General features: G+C 43.6%; 1 protein-coding gene across 16 annotated transcripts in view; it reads right to left on the bottom strand.

Moving 5' to 3' along the window:
- Window positions 1-723: 723 nt before the first annotated feature.
- Window positions 724-25484, bottom strand: part of CHL1 (cell adhesion molecule L1 like) — a 150616-nt gene continuing 125855 nt past the window's right edge. For 15 of the 16 annotated variants that reach the window (XM_019755807.3, XM_074312206.2, XM_074312207.2 and 12 more), the window contains 12 exons: window positions 22682-22783; window positions 22318-22515; window positions 20572-20642; window positions 15656-15878; window positions 14403-14518; window positions 14055-14259; window positions 13743-13865; window positions 12966-13145; window positions 9519-9680; window positions 8788-8919; window positions 6810-6882; window positions 724-4273 (listed from right to left, as the gene is read on the bottom strand). In XM_019755807.3, coding sequence (XP_019611366.3) covers window positions 4057-4273; window positions 6810-6882; window positions 8788-8919; window positions 9519-9680; window positions 12966-13145; window positions 13743-13865; window positions 14055-14259; window positions 14403-14518; window positions 15656-15878; window positions 20572-20642; window positions 22318-22515; window positions 22682-22783 — 1802 coding nt within the window. In that variant the 3' untranslated portion in view covers window positions 724-4056. The remainder of the gene's footprint in view (window positions 4274-6809; window positions 6883-8787; window positions 8920-9518; window positions 9681-12965; window positions 13146-13742; window positions 13866-14054; window positions 14260-14402; window positions 14519-15655; window positions 15879-20571; window positions 20643-22317; window positions 22516-22681; window positions 22784-25484) is intronic. The other variant, XM_019755808.3, reaches the window with a different exon arrangement.

The following is a 25484-nucleotide window of genomic DNA, read 5'->3' as shown; positions in this document are numbered from 1 at the left end:
GGGGTTGCACCCCTTCAACGGTTCACATACATACAGTGTTGACTGTTTTCCCACATATCTAAAAACCACGAAGTTTCTAAACACCATCAGTAAGTCAGCTCTAAACCCCAACTCACCTTTCTTTAGCATTTCTAAGGGAATACGGAGGCCAGTGTGACGACTGTCGGCCTGGGTCTGGGACTCAGGCTGCTCTGCTTTAATTTCTGTCTCTAGGCCACGTTGGTCACACTCACCAGTGACTCACGCACCGTGTGCCCTACGTCTACAAACAGAAGATTGTTTTAGAGGTTAAATGTATGCAAAGGGCTTAGTGCACATTAAACACTTTATAAAAAAAATCACAATTTTCAATCGATTGTCTGCTGAGCCAGACTGGGTGTCCCAATTACCCACTAGCCTCATTTGAAAATGTAGCATATTGGGCATTTTCTTGAAAAGTGAGATTTCTGCATTGTTCTAAAAGCAACCAGGTGAATATACATTCATCTTACTTTGACATTAATCATAAGTATAGAAATGATTGACATATTACATTTTTAATGTTAATGGTATTAAACGGTCTATTGTGAATATAGCCATTCAAATCAAAATATGTTTTTATACCTCATTTATACTTTCTCAATTTATACTTCCTGATAGATATTCCAGGAGCAGAGGCAGTTGACGATAAGGTTGATATGTAATTTCTGATTCTTCTTATCTGGATAGAAAAGAATACAAACATTTTTAGAGTACACGAAGTCAGACTTTTATTTGGAAAGTTGAATTTCATGTACAGTGAAAATATTTTTAAACCATACATATTCATAAGCATCATACAAACATCACCTACAACACAAACACATTTTAATAAAGTTCTACTGTGAATATTAATCTAAGTCAGAAAAGAATAACCAAGTAAACCAGCTTTACATACCTTTTATCTCTTTTGACGACGTAATTGAATAACTTCAGATACAAAACAAAGTAAGCTTTGGTTCCACACTCCTTGTTTCACTGCAGGAACTTCACCAGGCTACACACTACCACAGATTACAAACCCAGTCCCTTTAGAATCAATTCGGAATCGGTACAAGGACCATATCGTAATGGCACGTAAACACATTTAGGGTTTCAATCAGCAATTATGCTTTAAGTGCTTAGAAAAACACACCAACGTTTCTCATTATTGGTCTCTCTTTAGCTCATCTCTTCCATGAATATAAAATAGGAAAAAAATATCATTTGAGACTTCCAGCATAATTTCATTGTGCTTTACATTTTTATAAACATGGGCACATCTAAAATATCAGATGCCTTCATACCAATAGAATAAACCCACCAAATTCACATTTTCTTATAAATACACATGCAAAATCAGTGAAGAACACTTTTGTATAGCAAAGACCCTGCTTAATTTTCATCTGATTAAGTAATTTTTGATGGCATGTGAAAATTGCACTGCTCATTGAACAGTAGATTTATTTCATTTCCTGTAGATTTGTTTTCCTATAAAAATATATTTATGTGCTCACAGGAAAAAAATTATGTTGGTGTGTGTGGGGTGACTTTTCGATACATCATTAGATAATAGGTTTGTTTATGAAGTTAAAAGGCATCTTAGCTTTTATCATCTTCAAATTTTTCTTCATACAAAAAAACACCCTGTGACAAAGATAAGGTAACTGAGATAACATTAGCACTTTATAGTTGAGACAGTCTGAAGCAGAGGGGACAAGCAACTTGCCTAAGGTTTTATGTACAAAGTCAGTGTCGGAACCAGGGAAAGACTGGGCTTTCCCAACCCTCGGGCAGCTCTCTAGGGAGTCATTCCACCAACAGTCCTTGAGGTTATACACAATCTACTTCATTAAAATAATATCGACAGTGGACCAGCCAAAGTGGGGCATGGACCCATTCCTTCTGAGCAGACGGTTTCCGGTAGAAGCCACATGGTACTGAGAAAAGGGACTAGAGAGAGACGGCCAAAGGCAGTTGTCATGCGAGCTTATGTTTCATATCCGTTAGTTTTGGCCACTCAGAAAATATGAGCAGGACATCTTGTTACCCAGAGGATACATCCAAGATCGAGGAAAAGCAGACATTTCATTATTGTGTTAACTTCTAACTTAAAGACTATTACATTTATAATAAATCTGCTCCTAATGATTTTTTGAGACTCTTGCCAACTTACAGGATTCTCTTAAGACCTTTCTGGCTGATGGCAACGAGAATAATCGCGGAACTAAAGTCGAAAGGCCCAGCCTTGGCCTCACCACTAGCTGGGCACCAGGAATCCCTTCTAGACAAGTCAAAGCATGGCCTTCCTCCCTCCAGAAACGCTGTTACTTAGAAATCAGAGGAGGTGAAGCGACAGGGGCACTGGTGGGTGTGTGGTTCCCACACTCAGCGGGTGCAAACCAGGGTGCCCTCCCCTACTGGGAAAACGTACGTCGGGAGTGTGGTCAAACCCTGACTCAAGAGGCATTGTTGACAAAAGACATTCACCTGCTACCTATTTATGCATTCGGACATGGGTTACTGTGTTGACCATTGCAAATAGCCCTAATTTTGGTCCACAAGAAATAGAGTGGGCTACTGAAATCAAAGTTAAGGATTTCACAAGATACGCCCATAGCTACAGTTCAAAAAATAAAGTGAAGTCTGCAAGTCAACTTCACTTAAACATAATTAAGAATTCTGTGGTAAGGTTAAAAAAATGTTTCCATAAAACGAGAAGTTGTACACTGAATTTTACTGACATGCATGCACAATCCTTCCTACTATTTCTAAACCGTTTCCATGTACAATTTTAGAAGGGCTAGTAGACCACATGCCAGGAGATAAATTTCCTGAATTTGCACTGACATTACAGAAGGAGAACACAGAAGAACACCCCGCTCTGAAGATGTTTAAAATGGGATCTAGGCAAACATATGTACAGGAACTTCAACTGTAAACAGCTTTTCCTTGGGGGTGCGGTAGCAGTACACACAAACAAAACTTATTTTGAAAAACCGGAAAACATTTCCCCCAATATTTATATGATATTTTATTTTGAGGCTGTTGGAAAAGCAATATAAGAACAATATCCAAATGTGTTGTACAAAGTCTCCCCCTGGGGATCTCACGCTATTGGGGGCCGCTCTGAAATGCTAGAAAGTGGTATCTTATTATTTACTCTAGCTGCACAGACACTCCTGTTAATGTTGTCTCACATCCAAATAAAACACATCTATACTTTAAATTGTGTAAATATAATATGTACAATGCATTCATGAAATCTATGTGCATACCATTATATAAACACAGAAAAAAGGGAAAGCGGCCAATTGAGAAACGGCGATTCAAATACACAGAGTTATCACCTGCCGGCACCATGAAGAACTCATGCGTGTTCTTGCACAAGATAACCTTCCAACCACTGCTGTCTTTGCAGCTGAATTTAGTCCAAGAAAAATCCAAACAAACAAAGGCCTTTGCAGATGCCGTAACTGACAGAAATAAATGATTGGCGTTGAAACTGAAGAAGTTAGAACTCTGTTTGAACATGACTGTTCCGGGCAAATAGTTAGAGCTCAATAAATACCAGCTGACTGCTTACCTAAGAGCTACCAAAAATTTAAATAGTGCATTTAGACTGCATGTGTTCAAGGAGCGGTCTTCATGAGACATTTGTGTTCCTCTTACAGTTTAAATAACTGTTGGCTTACCATCTTTTAACCTGTCGGGAAGCTAAGTCACTCTGACCATTCTCAGGCTGACACAGGTGTGCACACAGGGGACAGGAGGGCGTCACGAGTGTGCAGGACCCTGGGGAGCCCTCGGAGGTGAACTTTGGATTCAGTTGAGGTGACTCTAAACACAGGATTTGTGTTGCGTTCTGCATTTCAGCACCTGACAAAAGCCACAGGCCTGTCGTGCCCGCTTTCCTTTCCAAGGCAGTGCCGTTTTCCTCCACGCGACTGCAGGCTGCTGGCATCTGGATGGACTCCTCTGCCCGTGTGTTTCTGTCCCTGCGTGAACGTCCTGCCCCCTCCAACAGGCCAACACGGGAGGCTGCCACGCATGCCGCGTTCATGCTCGAAGAGGGAAGGCTGCTGAGGAGCTCGTGTTGCTCTCCACAGACGCCTTCTCCTTAGAGCCTGCGTACGCGCCGATGAATGAGCCGTCTTCACCAAACAGGCCCTGCTCGCCCTCTCCATACTCAACTAAGCTGTCAGCACTTTCTGTGGCCTGGATGTCCCTGGTAAGGGACCGAAGGCTTCCTTTGAGAGGTTTCTCATCACTGTCACTAGAAAAGAGAAAAGGAATCGTTCCACAAAATCTGACATGAGACATGTGCATGAAGCAAGAATCAACACGAGTGCAAACAGTCTTGTAATTTTCAGGATATTCACGTTAATATTGAAGACACATAAACGAACCCAAAGTGACACTCCCACCAACACGTTTAAGGCGTCCTCACCGGTTGGTGTCATTCGGAGTAACTGAGGAACTATGCTCATTGTTCACAGGACTTCTGGTTCCCTTACCGCTGGGAGCTTCCGTGGGACCTACAGACATTCAACGTGCTCATCCATGGAGGAGAAGCGCTGCTACCTTGGCTTTCATGAAACTTTGGAACTGAGGCACCAAGTCTTGACTTTCTGTCTTTACCTGTGATCCTGTATGTTCCCCCAAATCCTTCCAAAAATTTACTTTTGTTTAGGTTACTCAATCTAACTCTGTTTCCTGTAACCAAAGGGTGTCCTCTGATACGTTTAAGAACTCAAGATTTGTTAAATTTAAAAAGATGTCTGGCATTTTTAGAACATAAACACCATGAGCATCCTATATTTATGGTTTGGGTTCTACTCTTCGGCAAAAGCAGCTCTGAGTTAGAAAAATGTCTACCTAATGTCATGGTTTTCTAAATTCCTGCTGAAACTGTTTTTTTAAGTACCAATGACTAGATATCACACTGTAAAGTCGTACACCAAATTAAACAATTTTATAAAGCTTAAAAAATGAACCTAAGAAAAGAATTATTAGACTGTGCCTAGCACTTTCTAACGTGTGGAGTCACCAGCTGCTCACCGAAGGTCCCGTCCCCAGTGTTCTGCAGGTATGGCGGGACGGCACCCCCCTGCCTTCACACCAGCATGTGATTCACTTTGGCCAAAGAAAAGGGGGGAGGGGTGCCATGTGTCACTTCCGAACCAGTGCTCAGTTCGCCATGTCCTATCCCCCGCCGTGGTGGTCTGAACACGTCCCTGCCAGCCAGTGTCCCTAAGTAACGAAGACGCCCAGCACACCGTGTCGGACACGTGACTAGACAAAGAAAATGATTTGGGAGCTGTTTTTGACAGAAGCGTAACTCAGGCTGTCCTGACTGACTCGGTCACTGGCTGCACAATTGAGCTTCTACAGTTATAAAAACAGCAACAAAAAACCCAAGATGGTGGTGACAAAACCATTAGGAGAAGCTAAAAGAATGAGAATCATGGCCATGGGGCCCAGCATCCAGGAAGGCTGCCTCATGAAACAACGTGGAGATCAGATCATTTCCTGGTGAGCGTGTCATTTAGGGAAAGTGGGTGGAGACATTAACTACTGTGAGGTGGCAGGTGGGGCTCGGGGGACGACTTCACCTCTTTTGAAAGAGGGGTCAGAGCATGACAGACGTGTTTTTGAACACGGCACTGTCTGAGTTTTCTTGCCTATAAAATTGAGTAATACTTGTCTTTCAAAAGTATTTTAAACAGTCGCTGTAGGTTCCCAACGGCCACAGCCTCCTGAACTGTGAGCCACAAATTGTAAATTCCCACGTCTTACTTGTTCCCCTGTAATGCTCCTTACTCTGGAAAGAAACTGATTTTTCAAGAAACGTAAAAATCTAAAGAGAACGCTTGCTCAGTGGAAGAAAGAGGGATATGTCCAGAGCAGTGAGAGCCTCTGCCGAAGCTCAGATGTTTGCAGTTAGTCCAGGACAGACACTCGGACTACACCAGGTCACTGGTTCCAGGGATGGGCCCAGGGACGGGCCAGGCGGTCGTTGATCTGACAAGGATTCTGGTGTGGCCGCTGCTAACGCCACGTAAGCTCGGGAATGGCAGCGGCTGTGTTGCCTGCAGTATACAGAGGACGAACGGAAATGATGGCATCCCAAGCCAGAAGCGTTAAAGAATGGACAGGGGGGAGGAAAGGGTGAGAGGAAGAGAGCAGGACAGTGAGAAGGTGACACACCCGAGAGCTACGTGCCTCACAGCTGATCGCATGCAATTTCTCCCACTTTTACCTCCTCCTAAGGCAGTCACAGAGCCCAGGGGTTAATGACAACACACGCTTTTTCCACCTCTAAGACAATGTTCTGTGTTTTGGGATGACCCTTTTCCAGACTTCCTCCTAGGCAGAAAGAGCGGCTCCTCTTCGCTGTGTTATTCTGTTTAACTAACTACAGTTACTGGCATACAGAAGTGTTATGCTCTGTAGACCAGATTCACCTCGGGGACAGGGTGACTTGTTCACCTTGGTAGGTGCACACAGTACATGTTCAGGCACATGACTCCATCACAACCTGGATTCGTAATGAGCAAGCAGAAGAGTGACTGCAAGATGTCAGCTCCCCAGAGAGATGGTCAGTGCCATTCGCCGGGTGCACCGGGCTTCAAGGATGCCCCGAGGCCTCTGCCCGCCTCGCAGGCCGCCCGCCCCACTCACAGAGGGCTGGGAGCCATCACGAAAGGCCTGAGGTTTACAGGATGTTCTTTATAGAAGAAACCTTCTTTGTGCTTTAGCTCACGGCCTGATGACCGTGCCGGACGCACGGCAATGGAGCGCACGCTCACCTGTAGTCACCAAACGTCTCATCCTTCCCCGACTGACCTTCCGGGTCTGGGTGCAGGTCTTCCTTTTCTTTCACTGAAGGAAACAGAGGAAAAAGGAACGCAGATAATTTTAAAAACGTGTGAGCTGTGCTACTGGGAGGTGGATGACCGCTGAGAACAGTGCTGCTCGCTTTTTGGCACTAGTGAGTCAAGTTGTTTTGTTTGTTTGTTTGTTTTTTTATGGTTGTATCTACAATCCATCAGTTTCCTCTTCAAGGGGTAAAAGGATTGTCTGGGTCCTGCCTTTGTCATCAGAGTTCCACACTTGGCAGTTTCCTGCGACTCAGCACTGCACGGATGACAAGACTTCCCTCAGAGTGATACACGGCTGTGGCCCCTTCAGGAGGCCCGAGGCGGGACTCACCTTTTACTGTCCTAACCTTTGTGAGGGTGCCACTCGCGCATATCAGCTCAATGTCATTAAACTAAAGAGAAGAAGAGCCAACCATTTGGCTGGGCCTCGCTCTCTTACTCCAAACTGCCTCCGTAATCAGGGTATGCAGCTCAGTGGTGACATTTCCACTAGATTGTTCCTGAACATTGGGACTCAGGACCAGCAGGCCCTGGCCTCACTCACTAGGAAATCTCCAACAGAACACCTTCCCACGGCACCTCCACTGTTTGCAGAGACGGGGGGAGTCTCTCAGCTGTCCTACAATGGGAAGTGGTGACCTTTACTTTTAAGGGGGACGCTCCAGCAGCATTTGGATAGGACCACGCTTCGCGATGGCCGTTTGTGGGGGATACTCCAACAGGAATGCTAGGTCTCCATAAAGCTCCCAATTAATCACCTGGAACATTCATTTGCCCTTGTGAATCTAAGTCATAACAATTCAGTCGTCACAGGGGAAAATGAGATAATTCCACAGGAAATCTTCCACGTAATTTTACAACAATTTAGAAATCACGCTTGTTTGTTCAATATACATAAGTATTTGCTAGATGAATCATAAGTCAATGAACCTTCACCCATCTGAACATCATCAAAGTCATAGCTAACAGTGGGATCTAAAGCTTTCCCCATATACAAGCATCATGCGTACTAAGAAAAACTAATAATAGCAACAACACTATACACATATCTGAAACAGACAATAAAGTTGGAAAGTGAATGAAATGAAAGGGAAGGCAACCATTATACCAACTAGGATGGCTTTTATTTATTTGTATTTTACGTACCGTTAGTTCGGGAGGCAGTGCAGCAGCATATGTTGTGGGTGTAAGAACTGCGTCCCCAGCAAGACATAACTCGCACGCAGGTGACGACTAGCGGCGCCCGTGCCATTCAGGGGCGCGTGCAAGAAATGCCCGGGCCATGGAGGTAGAGAGGCATGCTGCAAACGGTGCCTTCTCAAATATACGTGTGCCCCCTACTGAGTCTCCTCAACATCTCTGATGTTTTACAAACCAAAATAAAAGCCTGGAAGTACTTCAGTCTCACTAGAGACTATTTTAAGTACCACAAACTGGTCAGCAAACTGGACGTAATACTCTAGAGCACCTATCTGGTTAGTTAATATAGGAATAATTGTTCCTCTTAGTCCATTGTGTAGCTAATGTGCTAATATAAATTTGACTTAAATGTGTAACTAAAAAAACAAGAGCTGTCTCTGAAGTGTGCCTCCTAGAAAATACTATTGCCTAAATTGAAAGTCATGTTGAAAAACAACTTGTTTGCAGCTTTCTGTTTCATGCCCCCATGAGTGGAATCATGATTCTTGTCCTTTTCGGTTCGACTTATGTCACTTAGCATCACCCTCTCAGGGTCCGTCCATGTTGTCTCAGGTGGCAGCGTTCCATGTTTTCATGGCCGAGTAATATCCCGCTGTGTGTATGTACCCCATCCTCTTTATCCAATCATCCACTGAAGGACACTTAGGCTGCTTCCATGTGTAATGTTACCCCAATAAATGTAAAACAGAAAATGAAACCACTTTACCTGAGTACTTCCCACCTCTGTTCCTCTTCACAAAGCAAACCGTTAACAGCGTGAGTGTGAGGAGGGCAACGGCGCACATCAACCCAATGAACCAGCCCTGCGTGGCGATGTCGTCATATAAACCAGCATATTCTGCGGCACAAAGAGTCACAGGCTGAATGTCAGAAACAGTCACTGGGATGATGCCCCTTTGGGGACAATTAAACGTCACTTTTAACACACAAAATAGCATCAGTTTTATTTCTCCTTTGAGCAATCCTCAAGGGAATGTGACATGAAGGACATTTGGGAGAACACATACAGATTGCTTATCTTTATTTAGGGAGGGCCCTCTCTAGATGCATTTGGTTCTAAGGACGGAAACCAAAGAGGAGAGGGCAGCAGGTCAAGTTAAATAAGCAGCAGCGGAAGCAGAGGCACCCTGGTTATATGCAGAGCAAGGCGTCTCTGTGGTTTGATTTTCGTTTTAGTTTCTGTTATTCACATGTGTTAATTAGCGGGAGATATCTTTAGGCAACTACTCTGGCCAAAATAATATGGGAAGGTGGACGTTTGGAGAACATTCTTTGCTTTGATAACTTTAAAAGGCTATGCTGAAATAAACTGAAAATATTGTTTTCATGGGCATGTACTCAAGTTTTTACCTTTAACACAGGAAGTACGTGCAAGCTAACCGCCTACAGAACACAGACGGCTTCTAAGGCTGCCCCACACGAGATCTCATTTCTCACCTCTCCCTCTTGTCTCAATTACATCTTCAAAAATGCTATTGTTATCAACCCAGCTCTTAGGCAACACGCGGACTATGGGTTCGGCTCCTGGCTCAAACGCCTCTACTGGGTGCATCTTTCGAGTAACATTTACTCCTTCTGGTATCTTCCCGATACTTTTACCTAAGAAATGTACACAGTTAAATCATATAAACTGTAATCACTGAAAAGCAGGACATGAAAAGTAAAAAATATATTGTTATTTCAGATGAATAAGAGCCGCTGGTGGCATTTTTATTTCCTCTTGAATTATCAAGAGAACAATAAAGTCAACATTTCAAGATTTTCTGTTTTAACATTCTGAAATGCAGTAAATAAAATGAATTTAATTCATGTCCTTTTAAGATGATATGCATGCTGATGAAATGGTACTACAAATCTGCCTGGTCACATGAATGGTTCAAAACCAAACACAGGCTTCAAAAAATTATATACAGTGCCATTTGTGAAATCTGAACTTTCCCAAAACCTATATCAGGAAATTGAACATGGCCATGTGGCTTCTAAATGAAAGCATGTGACACCTTAATTGTGTATTATTTCTTTTTGCATTGATCTTTTCTATAAATATTGATGGAAAAGCACCATGATATGGTCATATATTAAATACATTAGATTTGTAGAATGTAAGCTACATAAAATGCAGGTTTATAGGAACATGTAAATGAAATGCACTGAGATTTCTGAAAGTGCTATGAGAAATTGATACTTTTCTAAAAAATGAAAAACATGAATATGCCACTATATTAATTGTAGAATCTCATAGTCTCAGATAAAAATGAGTCAAGTGTAATTAAAAGGTACATTTAATTTCTGATCTTGAAACAAAATATCTAAAATATTTTCTTAGATATTTTGCTAAGAATCAACTCAACAGAATAAATATAAACCAGACAGTGCTAAAAATTTATACTGAAGATAAAATATATTCCATGTTGAGAATGCTAAGGGTTCTGAAACTTTGTTTTAAACGGGTACATCATGTTACATGTTAAAAAGTAGTTAAAACTTTTTACCCTAGACTAGAAGTTGATTCTATAGTTACTGATAACAAAATGGCGCCATGGAAAAGTCAGCCAGCCATGTTAGTTGAGCAAAGCCATTAAGATCGCACACCGCTGAAACAGAGTGCAATTAATTTTGTCTTTGAAAAACAAAAACAGTAATATAACTAAGTAGCGTAAGCTTTTGAAAACAGAGCAAAGCAAGGGTTTTATTCAAACCAATAATAACACAAGAAAGAATATTTCGAATTAACTCCATCTGTTTGTTCCTCCTTAGATTATGGAATGTGAAGCCCCTGAAAATCGGAGTGACAACTGAACATAATCAGAAAAAAATGCTTATATATGAAATCTCATTCTCTGAAGAAATACCAGATGACCTTAGAATGCGCTATCTAGGCAGAGCACAGAGAAGAAAGACACACAGGCATAGATTCCGAGTGGTACAAAAGTTATCAATTATAGAGCATTTAGTGATATCAACATGTGTCTCCTCAATGAAAAAATAAGTATTTTTCTTTTTTCAAGGATCACACTGAAATCCTTGGAATCACGGGGAAAGGGATTACAGCTTCTTTCCTGCAACTACAGCAAGTCATGCCTATGGAAGGGAAATCAGAGTCAACTGGGGAGGGGACAGCTGCTGGAACACTGAAAATGCAGATTCCTGGAAAAGAGCAGAAACATACAAGTAAGTGACATTTTCAAATGACTGATCCATACGACAGTGAAGACAATTCTGTGAGACACTCAAGCACAACAGCTACACCTTTAGTTTGAGGGAAAGCTGTAGCATTATGTGTGAAATCACACACGGAATTTTCCATCTTCTAAAAACAACCTGTCAGACATGAACGTAACTGAGTCTAAATTTTCCAGCTATCGCCATTCATATCGCCATCCATAGCTGCAGTGAGGACGTGTTGTGAGACAGTGTTCCTACATGATGCCAGCTGGCGAGGATGGGACCAGCATGGCTTGCGCTGTGGTCCTGCTTCTATTTAAAGATCAGCTTTCTCCGTGCCTTAATCTCTGTTGTTAAAAACACAGGGGTTGAAATATTTAGATGATGGCTATTCTGACTCTGTTTCTGTGCACAGAACACATGGTGCCCGTTTGAACTCTTGAGAAGTGAAATCCTTTTAGTTACCAGAAAGCATTCAATTACCATCTTTAAACCTAACTTTTAGGAGTAGGTAAATGAGATCATCATGTCACTTGGTGTCTAATTCGTCCTTGGGAATAAACTATGGGCTTCCTGGGAGAAACTATTTGAATATATATATTTTTCCCATAAAGGGGAGTTCTGAGTATTTAGGGAAACTGAGGAAAACACAAGCCCTTCGTTATTTAGAAATGGAAGAACAATAAGAGGGAGAAACAGACTTGACAGCGAAGGTCAGAGCACAATCATTCACATGCAAACACACTGATTTCACAGTGATCCACAACCTCGAATGTATTTCAATGTATACTTTTTATAAATAACAGACAATTTCATTTTCCTGGTTACTATTTTTCTCTTTTTCCACGGCTTCTACCTTTTTTCTAATTTAAAATTTGGAAAAGCATCCAGAACAGTGTCTGACACGTGGTATATGATAAACAAATGAGCCTATTTCCCTCCTGCCACCTCCCATTTCCCCATTCTCTTCCTCAAGTATCTTTCAAAGTCTGGCCAGCTTGAACCTTACCTAAGGCCCTCGTTTTAACTTACTGGTTTGTACCCTCCTTTCCTATTCTACCTTCTTACTTCTCTCCTCATGCCCTGGTGATGTTAGAGAAAGCTTAGCAACACACTGCTAGAATCATAGTTGCAGAAATAATTTCGGAAGGGAAATGGCTCTGAGTTGGAAAAAAAAATTTTTAAAGTGCAACTGAATGAAGAGAATTGTACAAATGAAACCACAGATTCATGGGCCGTTTTCAAGCCAGTTATTTTATACCAATCCGTAGACAGTAGAATAAAATTGATAAATAAATCAGTGTGTATTTGAGTCAAGACGTGGCGGCGAAATGTATCAGATCAGCATTGCAGAACGTCTATATCTTGCAGGGCAAGAGACAAGTATTTTTTGTGTGGGGACATTCCCAAAAGGCAAATATCCTTCCACTAACCTTACAAATAACTTTATGACCGTGTGTCGCCCTATTTTAATGAAGTAAAATTATAGCTCCTGACCCGGCATATGCTAAAGCTATAGCTGGATTGCTGTGGTGTAGAAATCCGTAAATTGAGTCAATGTGAACTTTCCAAACAAGGTAAGTAAATTGTGCACTGACATCAGTGGAAAACAAAAGGCTGCCCAGACTGAGATACAGTCGTTTCTAATTTGCAAGGCGAGTACGTGCATTCCTTCCACAGCGTGGTTAAAATGGCAGGTGGGAACCATCCGGGACTTACCGCCGTCCCCTGTTGTGGTGCTCTCCTCAGTGATGGGCTTGCCGCAACCCTTCACTGTGCAGGCCCTCACGTAGAACTTGTACTTGGTCGTGGCGCTGAGGTTCGAGAGACGCCAGCTGGGCTTGGACGGGGTTGTAATGTTGATGTCATTTAGTTCTCCGATCTCATCAGTGTCATTTACTAAAGAAACAAAGAGCAATGCCTCACACTGCAGTCTCAACAATTCGAGTCACACTATCCCTTGCTTGAGCTTCTGTGTGTGCTTGAGGTGTGCAAGGCACTAACTATCCTGATTCTTCACAGCCGCCAACTTATTTAATTCTATGAGGCTGACATAATATTATGACCATAGCACACACGGTAAAGCTGAGCTTTAGTAAAAATAGTCACCCTGCCTACATTGAGAGCTAGTAATTGGCTCAGGGTGTCTTATAAATAAATATTAAAGGCATGTTTTCTGGTACCTATTAGCATGTTCTTTTTCTTCTGAAACAGATCTTGGTAAACCTTCTGGAAAAGGTGCAGTCTCTGTGGCCACAACTCGGCCACTGTAGTGAGAAACAGCTATGGACAAATGTAAACGAATGGACATGGCCATGTTCCAATCAAATGGTCTTTATAAGAACAGTCGGTGGGCTGGGTGTGCCTCCATGCCAGTTTACAAGCCCTGTGCTATCAGGAAGTATGACGGCCTACCAGCCACCATCAGACTGGCAGCCAAATCCTCACCCAAGGTGGAAATATTAACAGTTGCACCCAGTTCGAATGTCTACTTACTTATCTGGTACTGTAATATGTAGCCCGTTAAGTTTCCATTGAGCTTCTTAGGCAGGCCCCAGGATAAAGTAGCAGCGTCTTTATCGACTTTGACGACCTTGAGAAAAGTTGGCTGTTCGGGTACTAGAAAACACAAGACCAGGAACAAACACTCATAAATCGGTAAATTTTTAAAAAGGCCCATTAGTCATAACTTCTGATGGAAACTGAGAAGCTAATTCAGGAAATTCACAGTAACTGCAAATGAGGGAAGCCATGTTGAGCTCAGGGACTGAAAACCACCATGTGGGTGTCGTCCCAGGTGGCGCTCACCTCCTTCTGGTGTTTGGAACGTGTAGGGCTCACTCTCGGGCCCAGCTCCTTTGGAATTATAGGCTAAGATGGTTAAGCGAAATTCACTGAAGGCGTCTAGGGAAGGAACCATTCCATAGTTTCTCTGTCCTGAAAATCTCAGAATGTTTACTTCTCTGGGATGCGTTCTTCCATCGAGCAGACTTTTTGTTTTCCACCAATTTATCTGCAATGAAAACAGGAACCCTTTCACATATCACATATGTGGCTACAGTGGCAGAGTCTCTTTCATCTGCTACTGAAATCCATTCTTATTTGCAGGAAAGGTATTAATTCAACAACGAGAAGAAGAAAATCTATGACAAAAACCTGGTATCCTTTCAGATGTCCGTGGACTCTGTCCTTGGGAATTGTTGACCAGGTCACTTTAACCACCGTGCTGTTTATAATGTCCACCCCCTGGATCACCGGAGCTGTGTCAGGATCTGCGAAGCACGAGAGAATGATGAGCTTTTCATGAAATCCAAATGCGATTATTAGGGGCCTTTGCAAAGGCCGAGTGTTCACATGGTTCAACCTGCAGAAAGCACTTCTGTGAGGTCAGGTCCAAATGGAACCCAGACTGTCTCCTCCCACAGGAATTCCTCAGCCCAGGTGGGTTTCCAGGAGAGGACAGCCTGCACCACTCTGAGAAATGCCGCTCTCCACGCGGACACATGTTGGTAATGAAACATGAAATAGTCTGGGGGCTCGCTGCCTTTGGAAGCAGGTGAACTAGACCAACACTTCAAGTCAAACTACTTGGGAATGCTAGTCATCCATTATGACTACCAACAGCTACATTAACTGAGCATGTGTACGCGTCAGGCCCGGGCTAAGGGCCTGCGCTGGACTGGCCCACCCAGCCCTTAGACTAACCACCCCCCTTCCACAGGGGAGCTACAGCAGAGGAAAGAACCACAGCAGAGCAGCCGAGACTAGTATCTCAGGCCAGTGGCGTGTCCTGTGTAGTTTTATTCGGGTGGCAGAGTTTAGACAACAGGTGAACCAGGAGTTAGTCATTGCACATTCGACCTTCTCCTGTTCCTGGATCACGTGCCTTTAAACATTGGAAGAACGATGGAATAAGCCCCCCGCGTGTGACATGGGGCGCACTCTGCTTCCTCTCTCCAATCATCTATTTGCAGCAGCTATTATGGCGTAAGAATTTAAGAATATGGTTTCACCAGCACCTCAAAACTGCATGTGTGTGTGTATTAATAATTCTGTAACAAATCTGGGTCTGTCTCTCATCTGTTAGGAATGCTCCAGACCTACAGCCAGGGCCGGCAAGGCCGCAGAGGACTGTTGGGAGGTCTCTGACATGTGGGGGCAAATGCAACTGGAAATCTGCTGATTCCAGGGCTTTGGTTTTCAATATAGAAACGGCTTTACCGGGAAATTAAAGAAAAGTAAACCTTTCGACAGACTTCCTTACCACTCCATACTGATCGACCTCCTGCAGCCGACCCTACCACAGGAACCCCGAGTGACATTTCCTTGTGTGCCCACAGGCAGAGGGACAGTGCTCATAGAGAGAAGTGCGATCTGCCTGACAGACACTGCACTGAGTGGGCACTTACAGTCCTCCCCAGAGTAGAGAACCACGGACTGGGGCTCGGGGCCGGCACCCAGGCTGTTGGTGGCCTGGACTTGAACTTCATATGGAGCATAGACCGTGGGCGTCATCACCCGCAGGGTGTGGTTTGTGACGGTTTCCTCTTCCCACTCCACTGAGGCTCCCTGCGGCTTCCAGGTCACTCTGTACTCCAGCCCCGGTCCATTCTGCTCCATGGACTTCAAAGGCTAAAACAGAAGGCAAGACTCAGCTGGGTGATCACAGATGCGGGGAGTCGAAGATGGTGGCCAGCACCCTACGCGGCTAAGGAGTGTTGCAAGGGAGGGGTCGTTTCTTGGAGGATCTTAAATCCCCTCTTTGGTTTGGAAAGTTGTTAAAATTTTTGTCATTCTCTTTTCAAGTTTGAAAGTTCCTCTTTCAACCACCCCCACCCCCAAGTAGTAAGAACACCACCGTTTAGATGCCTGTATTACACCCTTGTGGTTAAAGCTAACTTTTCATATGAAAGAATTTACTAAGAAATTCCACACAGGGTTTTAGCTCTTGTTCACATTTTCCTCTAGGTGCCACATGTTCACTCCCAAAGACCTGGCGACCTAGAGGACGTGGCTGTGAGTTCCGTGGTTGTGAATGGGGTCCCCCATGATTTTCATCAGAACTCTCCTGCACCCAACTAGCTCCAGGAAGGAGACGGCATACATCATTTCATGTTTACACGTGAGTTCCCAGATGGAATTCCTGTCTGTGATAATTTCCCAGCTCCCTAACCATACTGTTCCTGTTCCTTTAAGAGAAAATACTCCCCCCCCAACCACACACACACTTCATTTAAACGTATAGGGAAATTTAGTGGGGGATTTCTACTATAGGAAATTGGTTATTTCCACTCTCATTTTTAATTGAGCAATACTTTAATTAAAAAAAAATAATGTGATGTCAGCCATTTTATTAATTTCACAAAAATAGGAATATGCATTTAAATGAAATCAGTTATATGAAATACATTAAACATGTGATTTTAGTCCTAGACTGTAAGGTCCACTTCTACAGGCAATAATTTTTTCTGTATACATGAGTGGTTCAGTGATGGCCTGTGTGTTCTTACAGAATTGCAATGTTTCTCGAGTCAATCTGGTTTATTAAAATACTTATTAGAGGCATTGGTTGGAATTGCGTGGAAAGCACAGTGTGGTAATACAAGTAAAGTAATTTCCAGTCTAGGTTTATTCCAAGGTGAACACCTGTGTTAGCTAGGAGAAAGAAAAGCAATGAAAGCGAAACAAAAGCCTGAGATTCCCATGGTTACTGGCTATGCTGGAGCTCAAAGGAAGTTTTACCCTCAGGTGTTTTTCTCTGATATTAATATAAATTCCCCAGTGGCTTCAGCACCCTGGCCAACCAGGCCACATGAGCTCTTAGATCCAGACCATACACTGCAATTATGACTTTCTTAGCCCCAACAACAAAAACGGTGTACAAATGATATTATACAATTTACACCTGCTTTGCTCCAAGGAGAACAGGTCCATTTGGTGAAGTTCTCTGGCAAAACTGAACATGAACTGTGCCACTGTAGGTAACACCTTTAAGAAAAGCTTATCTAAGTGTTGCCTGAACGTGGAGCCTGGACTCCTTGAATCAAGCAGCAATATTCGATTAGGTTTTCAGACAATGGACAACAGAACCTCAGCAAATACCCACACAGGCCCCCGACACAGGCAGGAGACCGGAGGAGACGAGCAGAGTAGGGAGGGAGGCCGCCAGGCGGGCCCCTCAGGAAAGCTGCCAGAGCACGAAAGCTCTAGAAAAGAGGTTCTTAATTTGGGGTCTAGGATTTCTAGATGGGTCCGTGGATGTCCTCCAAGGGACCTGAGAAGCCCATGAAAGTGTTAACAAAACTTCCCATGTTGACTTTGTTAGGAAAAGAGCCTATACTCCCACCGTATTTTCAGAGATCTAGGAACAGAGCAAGGTTATAACGGCTGATCTGGAAACTGGGCAGGTTGCCACACTGCCTAAGTTCATGTTAAAGCAGGACGATTTCCTTCTACTACTTGCAGTAGAAATAATAAAACCCAGGTCCTCTAGGAGTGAAATCACAGGACTGTGATCACATAAGCAGGTAAATGAAGAAGTTCCTGTTTGCCAAACATCAGTGGATTTGGGTTTTTCCGTTTTGTTTTTGTGGTTTTTTTCTTCTTCTTCTTCTTCTTCTTCTTTTTTTTTTTTTTCTTTTTTTCTTTTTTTTTGGTGTTGTTGAGATTAGAAATTTGCTATTTGAAACTCAAATTTAACAAAAATAAACTTATGCTTAAGAACAAAGGGAAATGTCAAACAAAAATCATCCTGATATAATTATTTAACTGATCAGTTTGCCGTGGGCTCTCAATTTCTGCTTAAAAGGGACAAGATATAGCATTTTTAACACTTAGAATGTGTGTGAGACAGGGCTCACTCCATTAAATGAAAAGTGGGTTTTAGAAGAGAATGCTAATTAAAATGACTAGTTCTATCAAGTTACATGTTTCACACCTGTTACTTTAAAAAAATTGTGTCTTTACTATTTAACATGACTGATTTATAAAGATAATTCATATACAGCAGAACATGAACTAAATAAGATAAACCAAAACTCATTTTTGATTGTAACATAAGGTTCCATTCACTTAGTAAGTGCACAGAGATCAATAACACACCAGGCTCTGCCCCTTATTTTGCTCTGAAGGATTTTTCATTAAATGGAATATTAGTTTATTTCTAATGTATTTGCTTATTGGCTGTCCCTCCACCTAGAACACATATCCCAGGACAGCAAGACTTCATGTATTTATTTTTTTACTGCCTATATAAGCCAAGGACCTCACAATGCATTACTTTTAATTGAATCACTTTTGATGCCAACACAAAAATCATAAAGCGAAAATCAGGGCTCTTCGTTGTTAACACTTTTGTGAAAGAGCAACTTTTTTTTTTTCTTTTATAGACAAATGTCTTCTCTGAGATCATTATGTTAGAGACCGCAGTTCGTTTCTAAGTCAGTCTCTGCAGGGGATCTGGTCATTCAGTGTCTGCTCGTCTACCTGGGAAAGGACCAGCATTTTCCTCCTGTCCTGAGGATACTCCATGCACAACAACAAACAATGAGCAAACATTCTTAAACTTCACTGGGTGTGCCTCTAATTATTAGACCTCTGGTGTTTTAAAATAATAAACACAACGGAACATAACATGAATGCAACCGTCAGTGTGTTCCAAACCGCTGATTCCGTCCATCCTGCAGTCAATTACTTACTAAATTATACACCATTTGCTCTTCAAATTATAAGCCCTTGTTTGGTGCAAGCCCATTAGCACAAGCAGAGGGCACTAGTAATCAGCCTTGCCTTTCTTTGGGGGCAAAAAAGAGTGATTTCTGAGTAACAGGAGCAGGAAGAAGGTCCGAAGAGGCCCACCCTCGTTCCATCACTCAGCACGTGGCACCTGGTGACATCAGTAAGTCTGGTCCAGCGTCTGAAGAGCAAGGCTGACACCACGAGCTGGGGCAGCTCCCGCAGGAGCGCTGAGGGTTAATGGGTGCGTGTTGGCAGAACACGGCACTTCTCTGAGGAACTGACCTGCTAACTACAGTGTCACTGTCATCTATGCAGTTACAACACCTCGCTTATGGCAGTGTCTGTGGAACTTAAAAGAGGATAAGACAGAGATGCTCGAAAAGAATAAAACACTAACCTAATTTCAGTCTGTAAGTTAATTAGCAAGAAATGTGGCAGCAACTACGTATGACCACAGATTCAAGGAAAGCATAATATTCTTGAACGCATTTAGTTTCTGTGTAGTACCTTTCTTTTTTTTTCAAATTTTAAACTTGTAAAAGTTAATTTGACTGAAATGGGAATAAAGGGTTAGTGTTGATATGAAAATATTAACTATTTTGCAAGTACAGGCCATGTGATCAGGTAACGAGGGGAAAAGTCAAAGCAAACTTCATACATCTAAAATTTTCTCAAAAATCACAGGAATGAGGTGTGGGAATAAATTAGTATATTCCAGCATACATTCAAAAATGTTCTATTCTTATGTAAAATCCAGTTAGTCCAATGTTGGAAGGCTATTATGAATCAGAAATCTACTTTCCAATAGGTTAAAATACTTGTTCATGAAATATGCCCAAGAAGTGAAGAGGGAAAAAAGTTATCCACTGTTACAGGAGAAATTTAGAAATGACACACACAAAATTAAAGTTATCTGAGCAGATATACCACTTTATGCCAAATTTAAAGAGGAAAACCCATTTAATAACTTTTAAGAAACATGTAAAGGGGGAAAAGTAGCATTTGAAGTCCAAGGATGTCCATGTTTCAATCCTAGCTTGGTAGGTTTCTAGTGGGGATGGGCAGGATGGCCAACCCTGGGGCCTCCGCTGCGGGATCTCAAACAAGGCGTGCGTGATGCTCTCTGGACAAGGTCGTCCTCGGAATTAGAAGCGAGTATACGAAATGCCAGCGCTGGGAACTATTATTTGGGGGTCATTCTTTTCATATGTACAGTATTTATTAGACTATATACTAAAATGAGGTGAAAGGTTAAGGTACTCAGTATTTTTTGAATAGGAGAAACTTTATATAATGATAGTAAAAATATTAGGAGTCTGAACCTTCCGGAAATTGATTATAATTAAATAAACCTGGATAGTCTTCTTTAAATTCCTTAGCACTTTAAAAGTCAATTTCACAACATTCTAATCCCAATGATCTTCAAATTACACAAATAAGATATATTTCTAAAATGTAATAAAATATGAAAGTCTTATTTCTTTGCTCTTAAAATATAAAGAACATTTTCTATCATTATACTTAGTATGCAGACAAGGAAAGGGAAAAAGAACACAAAGAAACACGTAGCACATTAAACAATACACACCTCCCATTTTATAATCATTTCCTTGGGCTGAGAGGCTTGGACTCTTATGCTTTGTGGATTCTTGTCTGGAGCTGAAAAATTACAAGCATTAAAATTATTTTTCCCCATTGTATGGTCCATAGATAACTCATCTGACCGTCTCCCCACCCCCACAAAAACATTTAAATACCTTTGATACATTTATTCATTTCTATCAAGTTCAGCCCCTAAAAAGATTTAAGGCAGTTTCCCCTCCTGATCCCCCAGCTTTATTGAGATATAACTGACACGTAACTGTGTGTAAGTTTAAGGTGTACAATGTAATGATTTGACATACATGTGTATATACAAATATGTACATACACTGCACATCTATATGTATGTATTGCAAAGTGAGATTTGTTAACACACCCATTATCTCTCATAAGGCAGCTTTACAATGTGTGTTGTATTTAAAGGAGCAGTTTCTTGGACTGATTATCCAATGGAGAGTGGATGGTTTACTTTACCCATCTTAATTTTAAACTTGCTCTTTATATTTTTAAACCTCCTCTCCTTTGTCCATTTTAATTATTATCAGAAATGTATGTTGTGAATAACTGCCTCTAAGCTACTATAACTCCCCTCAGGTACTAATTAATGTCAACAGCCAAGTTTAGGGCCAAGAAATAGGCAGCAGCAGGTAATGTGTCCACGAATTCATAGAGATGGATCTACTTTATTAGAAAGGGCTCGGGGGCAGCTTAGTGCCAGGTTCAACTCAGAGCACATAAGTGTCTGATTCAGTTGTTACCTCTACTTGCTTTTCCTCAGTCCCCAAGGGGACGTATGTCCTAGCATGTTTATTCCCGGGGAAACAGTACCATGTTATTAGCAAGGGATGGCCATGCTCACTCGGTAACACCAATGGTTTTAGCACCATTATTCTCGGGATTTAAGCAAAGAAAAGTGTCTTTGGAATTTAGACTTTAATTTAGACTTTGAAAAGGCTTTAATTATCCGTGATGTTGTCCCTCTGTTTCTCAAAGGCCAGGCTTCAAATGGAACTCAAAGGAACAGACAAGAATAGGAGGTCCAAAGGCTGGTGGAGATCAGCCACGTGACAGACCGCAGCACATGGCACGCGGAAGCCAGAAAGCGAAGGGTCCCAGTCGCCCGGGAGCAGCTCTAAGTATAAAGGCACCTGTCCTGCCTCTGGTGCCGTGGGGGTGGCTGCACCCGGCCCCTGGCACTGCCCGTCAGGGCTGCAGGGGTGGCCCAGCCTGCATTGACTTCCTGGGTCCAAATCCCCCGTGTCACCACAGACATTTAGCGCTTTAGACAGACATTGAGCTATAAAAGTACACTAGATGCCTAAAATGAACAATGTCAGATACACCGAAAATTTAACAAGGTGCCTATAATGTGTCAGAAGTTTTATTTCAGAAAGTTGAATCCTTGGCATCCCTCTATATATTGGACTTCACGTAGAACTTACTTCGTGTTGATTTTAACATGATATTTAGTTATCAGAAGTTACCGAGTAACTGTCTGCCCGTGTGCCTCCCGGGTGCCCTGCTCTGTACCAAACATTTATTCAGTACTTGCGAGACCGGTGCAATGGGAATCTTTTATGTGTTGTCTGTCAGTTTACAGAATTTTTCAAGCTCTGGACTGTGAAAGATCTAAGAGCCAAGACCACTCCAGCAATCTTGTTTTTTCGTTTTAGATTTTCAAAGGTGGGTCAAACCAAATGTTTTTTTGGAAACCCGATGAGAAGCCACTTACCTGCTGGGGGTGTTTCGTGACGGTCAGACGGCCTGCTAGGCTGGCTCCTGCCAACCTCGTTCACGGCAATGACCCTGAACTGGTAGGTCACGTACGGAGCCAAAGGTAGCACGACGGTCGTCTCCTCTCCCTGCACTCTCCTCAGCTCCTCCCACCTTCCGGGCTCCGCCTTGTTCCCTTCAAATTCCACGATGTACTCTGGCAGCAGACATGGACAGCAATGAGAACCAACTGGGGACGTTCACGTTACCGTAAGACTTACACCCAGAAGCGAAGGTCTAACGGGTGTTCTAAGAAGGACAGTTGGCAACAGTGGTTAACTGTGACCCGGGGTATAAGTGACACGCCGCCCAGGCTCCCCTACCGCGGATGTCACTGTTGTGGTCGTCTCCAGCTTCCCACGTCAGCCGGACGCTCCTGTTCTGTCTTTCGGACAAGCTCAGGTGCTCTGGTGGGTCCGGGACATCTGGTCACAGGAAAGGGAACATAAGCACAGTACCTGGAGTGGCCTTTGTCCCCAGCCCTCCCCAGGCGCGAGGCAGCCCCCCTCCCTCTGCCCCGTCTGCTGACTCAGGTGTCCACATGTCACGGCCCTTAGGTCCTGGTCCCAGCGCAGACTCTTCTACGTCTGTTCCCTACTGGGGCTCACGGCCACCACCCGCCCGGTGTCCAGGGCCGCTCTGGCCACATGTCAGCATTCCTGGGGGGCTGTGCTGGCCCCATCTCTGGACCTGGGCTCTGACCAGGAGTGGGCAGGCCTCTTGTACTGGAAGAGGAAGGGTTGGCCCTGGAAAATGTTACGCCCAACCTGGGAAACTGAGCTGGGGATGACTAATTTTAAGAGTGTTGATGCACATGGCCATTTATGGTATTTCTACAGTAAAAGCAACAGTAAAAAGACATCTTATCCCTCATGGTTCTTCTTCCAAAACTTGGTTGTAATTCTCCCAGGCCCTCGCGGACATGTGTCTCTTCTCCAAGGAGACAATGACAGTCACATCATTGGCCTTCCCATAGCTCGTTCTCCTGCAAGGGCAGCAACCTCTGTCACCTCCCACCCCCCAGCATCTGTCGATGGCTGAACATTTATACTGACAGAAAACATATTTTCCATTCAGAAGAGAACACATTTATTTGAGAACGTGGTTAGTGCCTCACATCAGAAGTTTTATCAGTGGGTTTCTAATCCCTGCGCTCAGAGAACTGGCCATCCCAGCACTCACTAAAGCCCTCATTTCTGAAGTCCCTGAAGCCGCGCATGCAACCTGCTGCAGGTGACATCAAAACCTGCTCTGGACGAGACGCCTACAGGGCTAGAATGGCTGAATGCTGTTGACACTTAGAAGAAAGATTCTCTTAAAGGATGTTTACGACTTTGGAAAGTCTGGATTGAAATGGGCCAAATAATTGCTTTTCAAAACTGTTTTCCAGGGAAAAGAGACTTTTTTTAGAAGCTTCCCATGGACCTGTTATGTGTTACTGTTAGTTACGGTGATATGAGCCAGAGACTGGCCTAAAAAATTAGAACATAAACTCCAAGAAGTGGTTAAGAAAATGCAGCCATCTCAGAATTTGTTTTTATTTTACTTTTATTCTATTAGCAATTGGTAATTCTTTCATATATAAATGGTACATGTCAGCATGGTCACTATTTATTTTAAATGATCAAAGTTTAATGGTTCTGGAAAATGGCAGCCTAATTACGAGGCTGAAATATTCCACTTTACGAGGAGACTCAGGCAGCACGTGCCACCTGGGAGCCAACCCCCTCGCTGGCGGCCACTGCGCAGAATCCCTGGAAAAGCATCTCCCGACCTCGTTCATGGCAATGACCCTGAACTGGTAGGTCACACACGGAGCCAAAGGTAACACGACTGTCGTCTCCTCTCCCTGCACTCGTGTCCCGACACGTGTCTCCCACACTTGTGCACCTGGGAGAAAGTCCACTTCCCCGGGAACTATATCATGTGGTGAATTACAACTGGGGTAATTACGAGAGGACTGAACCTGTCTGCTTGTCCTGTGCAGTAGCCAGAATTCCTGTGGCCAAACCTCTCATCACAAGGGACAATTCTACGGAAGCAAACCCGCACCTTCCACCACCTGGGAACAACTTTTTCTCCTTCGTCCTCCTCCCCTTATTATTATTATAGCTGTTATTATTAGGATTATTTAGGTGGGACCTGGCCTGGGGGCCACTCATTTCGCCTGAAACACGGCGGCCTTGCTCCATGGGAAGCACTTCAGCCAGCCTGCTCGCGCACACCTCGCCAGCCTCCTCCAAAGGGACTGAATGCCTTCCTCACAAGCTGCACCCCACCGTTTGCCACCTACCTGTGCACCCCAGCAACCAGAGCCTACTATTAATAACGATTAATCCAGACACCTGATAAAGGACTGTAGGCAAAACCAGACACTTTGGAGGAATACCAACAGACTAAGGGAAAGACTGAGCAGAATTCTAAGAGAAAACCATAAAAATGTCTGTATCAGTAATACAATTCCAGATAGTTCAAAGAGTTTTCAGTAAAGAGTCTTTTAAGAGATTTGGCTGGATATGCGGGGGGCAGAGGGAGCAGTTACTGGAACCCCACGGAGAGACGTGTGGGGAGGGTCTCCGGGACAGGCGGTGCTGGGACAAAGCCAGCCCAGTGGGGGGAGGACACACCCACCCTGTGCTGCCAGGGCTCCCACGGGCTGCACACAGCTTGAGGGTGGGCGGCCGGTGGACGCCATGCGTACAGGTCAGCTTTCCAGAGCAGGGAGCTGGCAGTTACTCAGGAGGCAGACTGGACAGACACCCTGCGGACGGCCCAAGAGCCTTAAATGCGGTGATGCCAGGGGCAACTGAACTGCCTGCCTAGTGAGGGGGCACACTGCCTTCTAATTAGAGTTGTCACTTGAAAAATAAATGAAAGGCATCCCCTTGCAGATCCCTTGCAGGCCCTGCCACCCTGCCTCTCGTTTAGAGCATGGCCACTGTGCAACCCCAGGAACCCCCACCCTGACCCCTGCACACCAGCCGCCCCCACCCTGAGCCCCACTTCTCTGCACACCAGGAAAGGGCGGCTGGCATGCTCTGGGAACTCAGGCAAGCTTCAGGTGTCGCGGCCGAGATGTCACCTACTTCCCACTACCCAGAGAAGGGGATTAAGCATTCGCTAATT

Source organism: Rhinolophus sinicus, chromosome 5, assembly GCF_057876585.1.
Source record: "Rhinolophus sinicus isolate RSI-liver-muscle chromosome 5, RSI-T2T, whole genome shotgun sequence".
Classification (NCBI taxonomy): Eukaryota; Metazoa; Chordata; class Mammalia; order Chiroptera; family Rhinolophidae; genus Rhinolophus; species Rhinolophus sinicus.
The sequence above is the reverse complement of the archived record's forward strand: the minus strand, read 5'-3'. Positions and strand labels throughout refer to the sequence as shown.